Below are 18,236 nucleotides of genomic sequence, written 5' to 3'. Positions count from 1 at the left end.
TTTTGGCCAGAAAAGTAAGTTATAGGCCCAAAATTACTTGTTATTCAAGGTTGGAAACCAGAGAAATACTGCTACAAAAACAAACAAAAATGCCATTTTTTTTTTACAAAGTTGGATAAATTTGTTTATTTTGATTACCTTTCTTTCTATTGAACAGTCAGGGACACATTGAATTAGTATGCATTGCTAGCTGTTCAATAGAAGCAAAAGTAATTAAAATATACAAATGTATCAACTTTGTAAAAAAAAATTGGCATTTTTTTTTTTTTTTTGAGTAGCAGTATTTCTCTGGTTTCCAACCTTGAATAACAAGTCATTTTGGGCCTATAACTTGCTTTTCTGGCCAAATTTTTTAGAATTTTTTTTATGTCGACACACTGTCGACGTCGGTATACGAATTTTATCGACATGTCGACATTAAAAAACGGTGCCGACGACGGCACTACAAGATTCAAAATCAAATTTTAGTCCATATTTGAAAGCATTATGAGAATTCCATTCAAAGGACAAACAAGCCTATATGTTGATCAGTAGTTCTTGATATGAATGGCAATGGGGGATTTTGAAAGGATCTGAGGAATAAAATCACTTACCATTCTCTCTGATTAAAGGAGGATTTTGTGATCCTAGCATCCTCTTTTTATGACACTTTTCAGTAGATATCCATGAAAAAAGCTTATTCCCAAAATTTCAGTTGATTCCAATTTTGCGTTTGCGAGTTATGCATGATTATGTGTATTACACTGCTCCATAGATAATGTGTTGTAATTTCGTTCTGGTGAACGTAATTTAAATTTCACGATAAAACGAAGCAATCTGCAAGAAATTTTTTGTACATAAACATTATGTAGCCAGAGGTTTCCAGTAATATAAAAATCTACCAAAAAACGTTGACAACGTAAAGAAATCAGCAAGTTTAAAAAACCCACCTCGCTCACTTTTTGAAACTTGGTCCCATTTGTAAAAGGTACTGATTTAAACATTATCATATTTACATCAATTTAAAACATTTCCAGAAGTATTATGTATCTTTAATGTGCAGATGCGATATTAATTTGTAAGCTTTCTGGAACGACCTGAACGGTTATTATCTTGTTCTTGCATGATAAGCCAATATCTTTTTGTGTTTTGTTTTATAATATCATGATTAATGATTGAATTAAACGAATAACAAGTAGGCTTGTTTGTAATCTTGTTGGAAACGCTGTATTCTGTTGAAATAAAATAAAACACTGATTTGCTGTTGGTGTTCAAATGGGACCAAGTTTCAAAAAGTGAGCCGAGGTGGGTTTTCTTAAACTTGCTGATTTCTTTACGTTGTCAACGTTTTTTTGGTAGATTTTTTCTTTTTATGAATGTAGCCAAGCAGCTCCAAGCTTGGAAAGTCAGGTTATGAAGTGCACCATAAAACGAATAAAACGAAAAATGGATGTTTGAAGTTGCCATTCTTGATTCATGACAATAAATAATTAAACAAAACTTTATCAGTCGCTTATTTTTAAAACTTGCTCGTCACGCTGACTGTAATGTTCAGAGGTGTACACAATGATCAATAAACATTTTAATATACTTTAATTATTCAAGGCTACGTAAATATGTAAATAAAATGTAAATATGAACAACACACACCCAATGTTGACAATGCCAGAGAGACACATAGAGTAAATCCGATTTAGGCCTACTTCATGTCGGAACTGGTAAATGCGCATATATTTAAGCCTATACTACGGAAGCGCCTAAATGCCCCAGATAATCGTGTTTTAATGTTGGTGGTTCTTTGTAGCCCTGGCTGGGCAATCTACTTGGCTATCCGAATTTCGCGGTTTGTGGTTCTTTGTAGCCCTTCGGGCAACCTAGTTGAATATTCCTATTAAGCGGCGGTTGTCGGCGATCTTTACGTGGTTTGTGGTTTTCATCAAGCCCTGCACTCTATCGGGAGCTAATTTATAGTTTAAGCTTGTTGAATATCCATATTTCGTGGTTTGTGGATCTTTGTAGCCCTGTGGGGCAATCTAGTTGCATATCCAAATTTCGCGGTTTGTGGTTCTTTATAGCCCTGCGGTATAGTTGGTATCAATATTAAGCGGCAGTTGTTGTTGATCTTTCGCGGTTTGTGGTTCTTTATAATCGAATAATCGATAGGCCTGCGGGCAATCTAATTGGATATCCCAATTTCGGGGTTTGTGGCTCTTTGTAGCCCAGCGGGGCAATAGAGTTGAATATCGTGGTTTGTGGTTTTAATTTCCCTCATCAAGCCCTGCCCTCTATCGGGAGCTAGTTTATAGTCTAAGCTTGTTGGATATCCGTATTTCGTGGTTTGTGATTCTTTATAATCGATAGGCCTGCGGGCAATCTAGTCTTTCGCGGTTTGTGGTTCTTTGTAATCTTTCGTGTTTTGTGGTTTTAATTTCCCTCATCAAGTCCTGCTCTCTATCGGGGGCGAATTTGTAGTTTAAGCTTGTTGGATATCCATATTTCGTGGTTTGTGGTTCTTTGAAGCCCTGTGGGGCAATAGTTCCATATCCAAATTTCGCGGTTTGTGGTTCTTTATAGCCCTGCGGGCAATCTACTTGGATATCAATATTGAGCGGCAGTTGTTGGCGATCTTTCGCGGTTTGTGGTCTTAATTTGTTTGATATCCATATAATCGATATGCCTGCGGGCAATCTGGTTGGATATCCAAATCATAAGGTCTGCATTTTGTCTTCATAATTGAAGGGTGTGAACTTATTTTTGGACACGCCTCTATTATAATGATACCCACACAGTTATCTGTCTGTACACAGATTATATTTTGATTGCAGTGACTGTTTCCTTTGTTAGCACATGTCAGTCATCTATGGTTACTGGACCATGTAAACCTGCTAAAAACGAGCCAAACTGCTGGCCCTATATGTTCGCGGGTTTGTAGTTCTTTGTAGAATTTCAAGGGGCAATTTAGTTGGATACCCCTATTAAGCGGGCGGTTGTCGGCGATCTTTCGCGGTTTGTCCTGCCCTTTAGCCCTGTGGGGAAATCTAGTTGGATATCAATATTCAGCGGCAGTTGTTGGCGATCTTTCGCGGTTTGTGATTTTCATTTATAATATCTATATCAAATATAATTTCAGTCTGAGCTGTGAACAGAGCCACTGATAAATAAATAATAAATAATAAATAAATTTTGGTGTTTTAAATGACGAAGATGCCATGATAGTCAGGCATGGTGATAGCATCTGGATGGTGAAAGTAGGCCCAAGGCCTAGGCCTAAATGTGAATAAAAAATCAAACATGTTTGTTTGATGAAAAAAATAATAATATCACAATAGCAATGGATGTTCGAAATGGTGTTATTCTTGATTTACGACAATAAATTGATTAATAAAACATTTAAAAAAAAGTGGTGGGAAGTTTCGAACTTGAGCAAAAATTCATAAATGGATTAGAAGTCCATGGCCTTAACCACTTCGCCACGGGACGTCCCGTTATTACGATGTGTGAAAGTGGAGTATTTATTAATATGAATATATGCTGTGGTCCGGAAAGAATAAAAGAATTGTGAAAAACTTGATTTTTGGCGAATGGGGTCCAGAATTTGTATGTAGGGTATCCAGGAAAATGCCTGGGTATATTTGAAAGTGAATCTGAAAAATTAGTGCGACAGTGACAGCCATGTATGGCTGTAGCAGTGTCGAAAGATTGTGGATATCAGTATGATTAGCTATGATTTGCCACTAATTTTGGCTATGAATTACCAAGCGTGAAATAAAGCAAGAATGTTTGTTTATTATCAAACAATCGGATTGACTGTAAGATTCGTGTAACTTTTTGAAATAAAGAGTTATTAAAATGTGACACTTTAGACAGTAAATACGATTTAGCATGGTTTTAGATATATTTTGTACCCAGCTTAAAAATATCATAGAACAATAGCGCTTTTGTTCCGTGTAAATATAGTCTCGCATGGTGCATCTGTTTATTCTTCTTTATCAGTCGCTTTTTTTAAAACTTGCTGGTCAAGCTACCGCGTGACTCTAATCTCAACTTTTTTTGAGAAAAGTGGGGGGATGATGCTGTGGATCACGAAATGCCCTTTTAATGTTCCCCTCTAATAAATACCCTCTCCCATATTCTAGAAAAGAAATTATGCAGAAATCTTTTTTACTTTAACATCCATCCAATTTATTGCTTAATTGTAGCAGAATTGTTTTATAAATAACTAAATTAAATTTTCCTTGGAAATGTACTTACAGAGTTTATTCAGCTTATATTATAATTGGCAAAAAAATGAAAACTCATAACATTGTGTACTATATAGAATCGCCTGCACACACTTGGGAATGGGTGCAGCACTTACACTAGTTATGACAGTGTGACTGGCGCATGCTTAGGTGAATTTACGCGAGCGCAAGTTGGTACTTTATTGACGTGCGCAGTAATAAAAACCAAGGTATAAGCCGAACAATGATAATGTCCCATATTACACATGTGATGTGATCAAGCAAAATCAGTCGGAAGTCGGAAATAATGATTTTGAGATATAGTCAAACAAAGGAAGTATTTCCTTTTGTTTCTTATTGTTTTGGAAACTCTTTAACTGCTCATATCTTTTGAACTGGTTGTCCAAATTCAATGGGGCTTCCCGCAAAATGTAGCTTTGCAAATGCTTTGCAAATTTAATATGACCGACTTCAGACTGATTTTGCTTGATCACACCACATATCATCAACAAATACGCTGTTTATGTGGGCCACCATTTTGAATTTGAACCCGTAAGCAAACTGGAAGTAAGTCCTATTTCACTATTTTTTGATGATTAAGTTTTTTTCATTGAAAATAAATGTTTCCCTCTTTGGAAATGCAACGCCCCGGGGCCTTAATTAGAGCGAAAACGATAGGTAGTATTGAGACTACTCTTGAGACACATGGGCTCTTATCATCTTGTGTGAAGTAGGGCAGAGTGGGATACTTGTGTAGCCTGTTTTAAAGTCACTGTCACAATTCTTTAGGCATTACTTACGTACCTTGTGTCACCTAAAGTTTGGCAGTGATATATTTCAGTTTGCAGTATTGAATCGGGCAGGTTAACTCAATTCCGCAGAGCGTATACACATGCAAACAAGGGCGTTTTGTCAGCATACTTGCCGTGACATACTGCTTTAGCTATAAAGACACTGATATCACTACCAAATTCAAGGTGAAACAAGATAGATTATGCATGATTGTGTTATACCAAGGAGGTTAGCAAGGCTCCCGCTAGCCTTCAAAACTCTGCGTCCGATCGGACGCACAACTGTAAAACCTGGTCGGGAAATGTGCGTCCCACAGAATTTTTGTGTGTCCGTACATGTATGTTAATGTGTTGGGCAACAGGGAATACAATTTTACAAAGCCCCGATTGCCGGTATTGCATCGCAGTTTGATGCAAATATTTGACTATTTCCTTTCAGATTTATGTAAATATTATTGTCAATAACAAATTACGTGAATGCAAACTTGCTGACAATGTACGATAGTTTAGAAAGTTGTATTTTTGCTCTCGTGTTTGAAAGCTTATCACGTCTCGCTGCCGTAAGAATTTTCATTCATTGACTGGTGATCCGGAAGTGTTGCAAAATGGGAGTGGTTAAATGTGAAAGGTCAATAACTTGTTTACTGATTGGTCCATTGGTTATGAATATTAATTAAGCTTTATTAGGAGAATTAGGAGTGATCAGTCAACGTAATTTTCGCGATTTTTATGATGATGAAGTTGGTAAGCTTATAATCACTCATTTTTGGGCTGAATCAACTTGCGTCCGACTGGACGCAACGGGTTGATGAAATTTGTTGAACATTGCGTCCGGCAATACAAAAATGCGTCTGGACGCAAGAATTCGCGTCCAGCGGGAGCCTTGGAGGTTAGGTTTGGTTGATATGCTTCCAGTTTGATGCTAAAAAGTGCAATTTAGAGTGGCACGTATCAGTAGCCAGTTAAATCAGCATCAAGTGTTATTTTGCCTTTTTTGTTAGTTGTTTTGAATATGGGTTCAAACATTGATTTTACTTTTTGCTTTAGGAACCATAAGACCAGCTCAAATATATTGTGAAAATAATTCATTTCCACTGCAAGTTTGATCCAAAATGTGTCTTTAAGAATCCACAACAACATGAGTTACGAGAGAAAGTGTATTCACAGACCCAAATCACACTTCCCACTCTATTCCTCATTTACAATGCTTTGCTGTGTAGTAACTCACCCGTGCAATAGGTTAAAGCCAGAAATTTGAAGTTTTTGTGTTGATTTTGATTGAAATTTTTATGTATGTGTGAAACTACACTTGATCGGTAATAATCATGTTTATATAATACAAATCATGTGTATGTTCACGACAGCTGATCAATTACTTTACGAGAATATGGGCACTTAAAAGTGACAAAAATACCCACCCTGTTCTACAGACGGACATACTTACCAAGTAGGGTCGGTAAATGACTAGATAAAAAAACACTCAAATCTAAGAAAAATATTAAAACTTTTTGGAAATATTTTGAAAATGTTCTGATTTTTTTCCATCACTGGGGCCAAAAATTGACTATTTGTAATATTTCAGTACAGCTAAAATAGGCAAAATCCCTAAAGTGCAAAATCTGGTTTTTTGCCTTATGAGAGGTAATTTTAGTTAGTTTTATAAAAAAAAGTTAGGAGTGGCTCAGTTCCTTGGATCATGGTACCCTCAAATAGCATAATAATTATACAAAGCGCTCATGGAGGTGAATTTGCCAAAAAGCGGGCCAGTGTAACTGCAGAGTCTACTGCTTGCTTGTATTGGGTTAGTCAGCACCGAGCCAGTACTATGATAAACAAAGCAAAAATGATTTGAGTTCCAAGTGACATGCTAATATGGTATTTTATAGAGAATTGGGCAATATACTGCTTTATATAAAATAATAAAAAAAGTTTTTGTTAAGTTGGATAGCAGGTGCCATTATTTTTCCAGTTTTAGTCATAATTCTAAAAAAACTGCAGTTTACTTTTTTCTTCAAATACATTGATCTTATGTATGTGAGTCAAGGAAGCTAATAATCACATATATTTTTCCATATACCTTCTAAATTATAGAACCCATACCTTTCCTCTTGTGTGTCAGCTTTGTATGTCTCAATATTTGAGTGCAAACACTTCAAACTTATGGGTAGGTCACAGCAACATGATCAGATGACACTGAAAACCCAAAACCCCCGGGGGGTCACTCCCATTGTGGCCTATACACCATCCGCGATAATGAAAACGCGTAAAAGGGTCGTTTTTTAGTGGGTAGGCACGATACACGCCAGATCGCGCTTAGGGTGTCAAAAACATGAAAAATTGGAAAAAGGGTAGCAAAATTGCAATTTCTAAATACGCGGAAATGAAATTTAGGGTATGAAATTTGATGTTAGGAATGCAATCCCTGTTTAGGGTGTCGTTTTAGCCAAGGGTTAAATCCTTGTTTAGGGTGCTTTTCAAAAGCTGATTATCGCGGATGGTGTACAGGCCACAATGGGAGTGACCCCGTGCAAAACCATAGAGACACTAATCAAAAACCTTCACCATGTTAACTCATGGGTTCTATGATGAGCATTATATATGTACTTTTGAAAGTTGAAACTGATCTCATGGCCTGGGGTACATACATTTCGCAGCACTCTCTATCCCCAATTGGGACATGGTCAGAGTTTAAGTCCACAGATAGAACCAGTCATTCTGAACTGTGTCTCGAGTAGATTGTGATATCAATAAATACCCAGGTATCTATAAATGCCAAGTCTTGTGTTGACTCTGTGCATAGTTGAGACTTAGAATGTAAACATGAACTTGGGTAACATTAATGTACAGCTGGTTGAATGCTTTGTAGCTGTGATTAGAATTGGCAGGCTGCATTGCTTGTTATTAAGCTAACTATTACCAAGTACTACTTTAGTTAATGGGGTATTTAGTGATTGAGTTTTGCACAATTTTTTTCCTTTTAATTTACAAATATCTGTGTTATCAATATTTGTAAATTTAAAGAAAAAAATGAAAAAATTGTTCTTGTCCAAGCAACTCTTAAGTGCTCTAAGCATGTTTTAAACATATTAATTAAGTAGAGCAAAACACACTTATCAATATGCCTTTTGTTTGAAGCAAATTGGACATACGGTTTTCAAAATATATCAATTTACATTTTCTTTGTATCTTATTGTTTTTATCAATAATCAATAAAGTTAATGAGCTAAAATGACTGGAGAAGTTCATTTAAAACATTTATGCATTATGCAAATTAGCTCATTAATTATGCAAATGTGCAAATTAGAGGGTGGCTTCACTATATAATACATTAGAACATTTGTGACATGATCTGGTCCATGGAAGCCAAAGGAGGCATTTTTGAAAAGTGAGTTACTGTAATTATTACATTATACATACAATAGGCTATCTTTTACTGAAAACACCAAAGGTCTAGCATACTTGGTTCTAAAGTTATGAAGTTTTTTGCAAGTTAATGAGCTAAAATGACTGGAGAAGCTCATTTAAAACATTTATGCATTATGCAAATTAGCTCATTAATTATGCAAATGTGCAAATTAGAGGGTGGCTTCACTATATAATACATTAGAACATTTGTTACATGATCTGGTCCATGGAAGCCAAAGGAGGCATTTTTGAAAAGTGAGTTACTGTAATTATTACATTATACATACAATAGGCTATCTTTTACTGAAAACACCAAAGGTCTAGCATACTTGGTTCTAAAGTTATGAAGTTTTTTGATGTCTACATGTATTTTCTCAAATGTATTTTATTGTTTTTTACTCCATATTTTCACCTTTATCTCAGTTTCAAATTTGCTGCCTTTGGCCCCCATGGACCAGATGGTGTCACAAATTAACTTGAAACTAGTGTACCCAATTGACATAGAACAGCTACAAACAAACAAAAAAAGAAAAGAAAAACACTTAAATTTAATAACTTACGGAGGTTTTAGTTATTTTAAATTTTTGAAATTTGAAATACAATTGTGGCATTCGATTTATAAACATGGAAATTGGACAGAAGGTTTAATAAGTTAAGTAACAAGGCTGCAGGCTCAACACGCCCTATTGATTTCAACATGTCTCTAAGCCTTGTATGCTGACAACTACATTATTCTGCAAAAGAAACTTACAATTTAAATCCCATCATTTTACATTAGATCAAACAAAGTGAAAAGGTAGCAACTTATGTGTTGATTCTGGCTTAGGTTCCCTATGCATTTTAGCTCAGTGCTAAGTCAACATAACCCTCACTTTAGTTCACACCATCTCATGCTGGGATCTCTCTGTTAACCTTTCATGCTCGGACTTTCCCTGAAAAAAATTGTTGCAATATTTTTTCAAAAATTACAGAATTTTTATATTTTCAGCCTTATACTTTAAATCTGCTTGAAAAATGCATCAAAATGAGTACAAGCAAGCCTAGATTTGGTGCAACGGTTCTTAGGATTTGTGGGTTGTTTTTTTTGTGTGTGTAATATTCCGATCAGATAATTGCATCAGGCATGGCATGTGTTGTATGAAATGTATAATATTTGTAACCATTACAAATGCAGTGTACCATACCTTTTTACATTGTATATGGATTGACTTGCGGGCAGTGACATTTATGATGAACTTTGCTCAAAGTTTTGAGCAAATTATTTCAGAGATAGAAAAGTGGTTACATTTGTTAGTTTTAAAATGAGGTGTGTTTTGATAAAGAGGCCGTCAAAGATTTACAGATATTAAGTTTAAATGTAAAAGAGAGGGAAAATGTCAACAGGTAGAGCTTTGAAGCTGCATGGGAAATTGGAATTAGCTCACATAATTACATAATAGTGATGTACATGTAGGTACTTGTATGTGGGAATTTTTTGTCAGGTAGTTTATTTTGGTATGAATTCTTTGTGATTGTAGCCCGGGATTGTAGTACTAGTAGTCATATAGGAGGCTATAATTGAAGATAGAATTAATAAAAATCCCTTTAAAAAGGGATGGACCGGGACAGTATTGATTCCATGTGAAGTATAAGTAATGCTTTTGATATATTCTTTTCTTTGGTCTGAAATTATATTTGGGACATAAAAATAAATATATGGATGTACGTGTAATTGATGTTAAATTAAAGAAACCATTCTCCAAACATATCGGTAATCTTCCTTTAATATTCTGCAAGTTGGGCAATTACCTGCGGTCAGTTGATGTTTTTGTTTTGTAATTAGAATATACAAGTATTGTTCAAGTAATTATCTACATTTTGTATGCTATCCTGTATCGTTTTATTGATAAAAGTTTTTAGGGCCTTGCTATAATATAGGCACCAGAGTTTCGCGCGATTTAAAACGACAAAATGCGCGGCCGGTTTTTTATAAAGCGCGAAAATGAAAATTCAAGTCAAAAAGTGCGAAAATGCGTTTTCCAGTATTTACCCTGCTGCTAGTCAACCACTCAACCAGGAACACGGAAAACCATCAATTGCAAAAACAATGCTAGTATATAAGCTTCCAAATTAGACTTCTATTTCTTACCTTTTTTTCTCTGCTGAAAAACATCACAAAGCAGATAATTATCACTTGTTATTTCCCTCTTTGTGTTCCGAATAAAATATTTGAGCCTTTGCTACACTGGAAATTATAACCCCCCTCCGTGTATATAATTTTATTCTGAAAACTTTTTAATACCCGCGCACGTGGGAAATCTCTAGCATGCCCCGTACTGCAAGAGTGGGAAACCTGTCCTCATATGACGTGACGGGTTTCCCACTCTTATCCCTGAGCCATGAAAGAGTAAAACTGACGGAAACATCACATCTCAGGAAGTGGATGCAGGAAGTAGGCCGATAGTTTATTAATTACATCATTAATTCACCGAATCCCCAGAGTTCTATTCAACATGTTCAAGTATTACTTACCATGTTTATAAACTATTCGGATTATATTTGGAAGCTTGGTGAGTCATTATTTTTTCGTCGATGTTTGCATGAAAACTATTTATTATCAGTTTGTGTTTGTTTATTGGTGAATTTACATTGAAAAGTAGTGTGTTTGGCAAAATTCTCAAAATTCACGATGGACCACCAAAATCGCGATGGATCCCCAAAATCGTGATTTTTTGCGCGATCGCGCGAAACTCCGGTGCCTACTATAATATGGGATAATTTATAAATGTAGGCCTATAATAGTATTGAACAATGTACCCCATTTGACATGCACTTATAGAAAGTAAACAAATTATTGTCTTAATTTATTAATTATAAATCTAAACTAGTCTTTTTAATTAGGTCTTCAATATAACTTACAAAAAACTGTGAGGGCTCAGTGCAACAATGTGAGGGCTCAGTGCAACCACCGAAAAAAAAAATTGGGTCAACCTTTTTCGGTTGTTGAGTAAGGGCGCAAAATTGAATTTTCTTCAGCCCCGGGGTAGGAGCGCCACGGTATGCGCCACTGGACAATGTCAAAACATAAAAAGCAGTTGCAAGCAGATGTACACAACGTAATAAATTTGCTATATGTATAAAAGATAGAACTCGGTCACTGGTTCCACTTTCAGCCCACAGTGGTCAGTTTTGTGTTATTCCTGATTTTACATGCTTCATTTGTGTCCTATAATACTAATTAATATTGTTACATTTAGGTCAATTGATAGAAATTCCAGGAAGGTAATGTACTTTGCTAAGCAAGCACAGAAAGAAATGAAATTATTGCAAAGCTTGCGTAGGTTTACGGACTACAAATGAAGCGTGCATTTGAAGAAGTGGTCAAGTGCACTTAAAATTATAGTAGTTTTAAAATACTTCAGTAACTTACATTTATGAAATTAGCTTATAAAGTCAAAGTATACTGGACAATTTGCAACTTGTCATATAAAATTTATCAGGTCTAGTTACAGCATTTTGGGGAATCCTTAGCTATAATCTTTTATTTTTAAGTTGTTTTTTTTATGTTGAGACACACCCCTGCCTGTAATAAGCCCCTCCAGTCGAGTACAGTAAAAACATCCTGCACTTATCGATAGACTGGACATTCCACGTTTAGGTGTGTGTCCCTGGTTGGAGGTGTGTTACCACAAATAATGGCCTCATTTGGCAGCAAACATCTACCCCCAGTCCCCCACCTTCTGACACTCTTGACACAAGTGCACAGGAACACAATGAAGAGTTATTTGGGAGAGGTTAGGGTGCCAATGGAGATGCTTCCAGAAATGAACTGCTTTTCTTTCCTTTTTTCTTATTTTTTTTTTCATTATTTTGCATTGAACAAGATGGATTGCATTTTATGTCATAATTTGGTTAAAAAAAGTAAGGCAGATAGCATGCTAGCGGAACCAAATAATTTCTGATTTGTTTGACGTAATTAATAGAGCTACAAGGTCATTGATCTAGCATGTAGTTGCAGCCTATGTATGTTACTTGTTAGTGATGTGTTTGATTTTTTTGTTTTGGTACTGCTTTGAGTCATGAAATATGTTGCACACATAATTTCATAATGCATCGTTTTATTATATACCAGTATCAACCTTATCCTTTTGCCCCTTAAGTTACGTAAAGTCATAATATAAAAGAGATCTCTGCTATCCATGTCTGGGGAAAATATCAGCCTCAGACAATGTAGCTTCAGTTTGCCAAAGAGACTCCCATTTGGGTTACCTACAATTTTAGCCCATTTCTCAGCAAAAATCATTTTTATAAATAACTATGAATAATATATGACTTGTCAGAAAGCCATTTTAGAGGGCATTTTGAGACAAAATGTTCTACAATTGTACTATTTTCAGTGGATTTTATCCGAAAATCATCTTTAAAAAAAACTACATAATTTGATAATAAAATTAACAAACTCCAGAATCACCCCCAAAAGTTGTGAAATCGTGGTGGCCATATTCAAGTCGAAGTCGTCGAAAGATATTTCAAAATGCCTAATTAGAATACCAAATTGGTGAGTGCGGGTAACCCACACAGCCAAAATTATATCACAGATATTGGGACACATCTGTGGTTATATCAATTTTAAAGTGTAACTTGCTACCAGAAGTCATCTTACAGGTGCCCACATAGTGTACTTGGATACAGTGGTGCTCTTGAGTACAGTAGGTTTTGCATGGCTAGTGAAGTTAAGTGGTCTTTTGTCAACTTGTTTTTTTTTTCCTTTTTTTTAGAGAAATATTCTTTTGTGTGAATGTCAAAGAAGTCAAGGCCTCCAATTTCAAGCCTTGTCAGGTTGGCTTTGTGTCCATGCTATTGTCAATATCTTAATATTTGCAAATCTTTTAAGATTTAACAATAAAGATTTACTTGAGATTTCAAAACAGCAAAAACAAAAAACAAAACAAACAAAAAAATGAAATATTACACCAATCTTTCCCTGAATAAGATACCCTAAATAAGATTATAATAGACTGAGAAATAAAGTTAATTAAATATGAGAAAGGTTTTTAACACAAGTCTCCACATACATAAATGACAGCCAGTAAAAAAATTTCACTGACCATCCAGGATTTGAACCTGGAACCTTCGGATCACTGGACCGATGCTCTACCAACTGAGCTAATGAGTCAGGTGGAGAAAAGTTGTGATGTTATTATCTAGAAGCCTTCAGTTCAATACCTGCCCTCTATTATCTTCTCATCCAAGAAGCTTTAAGAAAGAGGTTTGGAAATCATTTCGAAATGATATTCGAGACATAGAAATAAAGCTAAACTATGTGGGAAATTAAATATGCCAAAATCTTCAAGGGCTTAATGGGCCCTCATCATTTTCACTGGCCTGATGTTACACTGGTCCATATATTTGCGACACTTTGTAAGACTTAAAATCAACGACAGGTAATGCCATGCCAAGGTACATATGTAGCATATCAACAGGCCTTTTAGCCAAAGGTCCGCCTTATTGCGAGCACTTTTAAACAAACTTAAGTCCAGTTTGGTATAAATATAAACTTCTTACTGAGTGGCACAAATAGATCTAGATGTTCTGATAGATTTTATTACGATTTCCCCTGCAAGGAAAGATTCATCGGTGTGATTATGGCGTGAATTTTTGGACATTTTTAAAAAGGTTGTGACCTTCTTTGAATTCCACCCAAAGGGTCCTTTCTTAATAACTGAAATATTATATCAATTTTGATATTAAAACGTTAACTGCACTATATGGCCATGGGCTTCAAAGTGAATTGTGTAATATAATGGGTAGGCTATCAGATATATCAAGTTGTAGTGAATATTTAATGGCAAAATAGCCGAGTCTTTCAGTAAGTGCTAGTTAATTCTTATTGCCAGATTTAAGAGATAAACCAAAAAAAAAAAAAAGTATTTACCAAACAAACCATTACAAACTTCTGAAGCTTGTTCTTGTCAAAATATTGTGACAAGTTATAAATTTCTATTATAATTAATAGTAAATTCAGCAAAAGAAGTATTTAGTGCATGTATACAAGTAAGGGTACAAACCAACAGATTGAAAAAGCCCTGTGATACATGTAGAAACCATACCTGTCAACAGTCCCGATTTTCCCGGGACAGTTCCTATTTCTGAGTCTGGTGTCTTCTAAAATCGGGATGTCCCGATTTCTCGAAACTAGTCAATTACACACTAGTAATAGTATGTTGCATACAAAACATTAGTTAGTTTGACCAACTTCTGGTTTTGTTTCAAATGCAGAGGGAGGGTCAGTCTGCTTTGATTGGTTAATTTATGCTTCATTGATATTTTGTTTTGCTTTGCACCCTGAAGAATATAGATATTATTTTCTTTACAAAATATTAAATTGAATTTTTCATTTTTCATTTTTGTAACAAGTTCAAGCCTTCTTTTCTTTAAATAGAAGATTGAAAATACAATGTGTCTATCATTATTGTAGTATAACTAGCATTTACCATGTCACAAAAAATCTTTGAATATGTTCCCAAAAAACTAATTTCTCTGAATTATCTATCTGATTTCTTGCCAGACATTGCAGACAGATGGTTAGAAGTTCTACTTGATGTTATCACATATCTACCGAAGGATATCATCAAGAGAGATGTAAGTACCACTTATGAACACACACCCATATACCCCAAACCCATCCTTGTAAGGATCTGCAAACAAGGACCTACAACTTAACAAAGGAGGATCTTGCACACCTGAAGCTAGGCTCCAAACTGTGGACCCACCCCACTTAACTTTTTACTGTCCAACCCTTTACCTGACTTTACACAGGCATGTTGTCTGCAAAATGCTGGTAGGTACAGGGAAGCGTGGACATCCTCTGTTGCTGGGTGTCCTAGGTTCTCTGCTTATGTAAAAATTAAAGTGTAGCCACAGGCTTAGCAGCAGGTCTGTTAAGGTATTTTAGTCCAGACTGAACCCTCACTATGAATAGCATTCAGCGTGTTTATACTGAGCGTACGGCTTTTTGACCCGCTATTTTCCGGGCACAAAATACCGATCATAATCCGGCCACCGTTACCCAGCTTGTTTCTACTGAGACCAGAAAGCCGTGTCTTGCACGATGCACGGCATTTTTTTCCTGTAAACCGAAGTACGGAAAACAGATTTGACGGTTAATTATATCCTAAATTTAAATGTCTCACGGATGGCAGCTCATGGCATATGACCTACAATCACAATTTAGTATTTTCGTAAAATCCAAATTGCATTAATTTACCAGTGGATCTAGTAATTGGCTATTATGATAATTAATTTACAGCTCATATATTAATTATAAAGATATAACCAACTCATTAACTATAAAGAAGTAGGCCTAGACTAAGTAAAGTCATATCCATTTTACTTCATCAAGTTCATGCGAGTCACACATGTGTCCAGTGTATATAATATCGGAAAGAAGGAACCTACTACATCATAGGCCTAAGCTAGACTATACAAGTAGAATATAAATCGCGTTATTTTTGCAACACGCATGACCTCGACCCGGCAACCGATGACACGGCTCGCTTCTACTGCGCAGATTACACGCTTTTGATTCGGCATGATCCACCTCAAGAGGTGGATCACGAAAAGCGAGCACATGACCCGCATGACACGGCAACCGATTACCCCAAGTCGTTTCTACTGGGCTCGTTACCCGCACGGCACGGCACGGTACGGCATGGCCCGAATTTTACCCTCAGTAGAAACACGCAGAAAGTCTGATAAAATCAATCCCTGAAAAATTTCGGAGGCATTCTGGCACACATGTATCCTTTGGGATGAACAAATGAAGAGGATATAGTCAGTGCTTTTAGGCAGTATGTATGGGCAAAATCCCATACATGTAAGTAGTCAAATAACTGATGGGTCTTTTACAAGGTCAAGATGTCCTTAAGTCAAGAACTTGAAGGAACGTTATCAATTCTGGATATCATGATTGTGTGAGTATAATAATGTCTTCCTTGGTAACATCTAGCTCATTAGGGTTTATTAATACCGTATTGTTTGTAATAAATGTCCGGGGGGTTGCATTTTTCCAAAAGTTGGCCTTAACAATGGATGATCTTGCACACCTGAAGCTAGGCTCCAAACTGTGGACCTACTCCATTTAATTTTTCACTATCCAAACTTTTACCTGACTTTACACAGGCATGTTGTCTGCAACATGCTGGTAGGTAGAGGGAAGAGTGGATATCCTCTGTTGCGGGGTGTCCTCGTTTCTTCTATTTTCGGGTGTTTATCCTCGTTTGCAGGTCATTACAAATGCACCCCCCCCCCACACACACACACCCCTACACTCACATACTTATGGATTTTGGGGTATTTGGGTACTCAGCCTCAGCCGGTGCCTATCAAGAAATAGGATGTATGCCATATCTGCAAACTGTTTGACAGTGTTTGTCCATCACTTCTCTGTATAGAAGTATGATTGTTTTGAAGCAAGTGGTGTGAAAGTCATTTGGTTTAGGCCAAGGGTGGGCAACATATGATATTGGAGATAGAAATCTAAGTGCCAAAGTCATTTAGTTCAGACTAGGGGTTGGACCAGAGAAGATTTTGTACCCTTCCCAGAATCCTTTGCAGCACGATGCACCACCTCATTTCATCAAATGACACTCCTGCCTGGGCACTTATATTTACTTTGTTTAATGTTCAATACCATTTGTTGAGAATAGACAGGCTAAACGTTGGTAGATAGTCATGATATAATTTGCATGATCTGGATGTGCTCTGTTCATTGAGGTACCTTTCGTCCCGCCTTTCGTCACCATCGATATTGACCCATGTTGAACTGGATTGTATAAAAGATTGAAATGGAAGCAATGCATTGTGGGATTTGTATGATATCTTCTCTGGGGTTGGACATCATTATATGATCGGGTGTCCTGATTAAGTCCACAAAATTCACACTTTTAAAATTGGGCTCAGGTTCATGAAACTGTTAAAAATATTTGTTTCTCAAGTCTTGTAGAAATATTGATGTGAGATTTCTCTCAATTGATACAGAACTATGTAGATTTGCATATTAGGCACAGGGCAATGCTGAGAGTTCTAGGGATAATAACAGGACAAAATGTGCTACCACATTGGAATTGATAGTCTAGATCGGGGGGGGGGGGGGGTATTCATGTTGGGTTGGGTAGGGGTATGCCACTGAGAATTTGAAAATGGACCTATCTATACACCAATTTTCCAAGAAATTTGGACCATCATATAGTACCAACAGCCAACATTTTTTACAACTTTACCAAAATTGTTGTAACTTTTCATATTTTGGCTGCATCCATATACCAAAATAGCTCAATCTAAAATAGGTCAAGTCAAGTGGATAGGTGATATGTCAACTGACCAAGTGTCATGCTGGTCAACCAGGTGATGCTTTATATGAGAGAGATAATTACATGACAGATGGACGGAACATGAAATACAAACACTCAACCTGTCAAGAAGTTCCGAGCCTGTCAACCATATACAATACTTCTACTATCTATACTCTTCTTTCTCCTTCCTGACACAGGAAGTCCACAGTTTTGTTCTTGCTTCTCATTAATTATTTATTAATAATGGTAAGATATAATTTCTATGCATAATAAATCATCAAAGACATTTATCTTTATCACACTGGATATTTGACCAAGTAAATGCTCTTTATGCATAACTATATGCAAAGGTCTACCCCTCAACCTCACACAAAATTTCAGCATTTTTTTTTTACACACATATGTACCGAATAACTAATCTTTGATGATTTTGAATAATAGAATTGGATAAAACCTCAGCAGGTGAGCATATGACTATTATGAGCAAACAGTACATAGCAAGTACACCT

The 18,236-nt window shown here is 36.2% G+C and overlaps 1 protein-coding gene and 1 non-coding gene across 2 annotated transcripts in view; one reads left to right on the top strand and one right to left on the bottom strand.

Moving 5' to 3' along the window:
- The window catches only part of LOC140157218 (serine/threonine-protein phosphatase 4 regulatory subunit 4-like), a 185,339-nt gene that overhangs the window by 54,854 nt on the left and 112,249 nt on the right, over nucleotides 1–18,236 (top strand). Inside the window, exon 5 of the mRNA XM_072180372.1 lies at nucleotides 14,943–15,016. Within this exon, the coding sequence (XP_072036473.1) occupies nucleotides 14,943–15,016 (74 nt within the window). The remainder of the gene's footprint in view (nucleotides 1–14,942; nucleotides 15,017–18,236) is intronic.
- Trnat-agu (transfer RNA threonine (anticodon AGU)) lies at nucleotides 13,478–13,551 on the bottom strand. Its single transcript has one exon. It is a non-coding gene; the product is annotated as a tRNA-Thr (tRNA).

This window comes from Amphiura filiformis, chromosome 1 (assembly GCF_039555335.1).
Source record: "Amphiura filiformis chromosome 1, Afil_fr2py, whole genome shotgun sequence".
In the NCBI taxonomy this organism is placed as follows: domain Eukaryota; kingdom Metazoa; phylum Echinodermata; class Ophiuroidea; order Amphilepidida; family Amphiuridae; genus Amphiura; species Amphiura filiformis.
The sequence above is the reverse complement of the archived record's forward strand: the minus strand, read 5'-3'. Positions and strand labels throughout refer to the sequence as shown.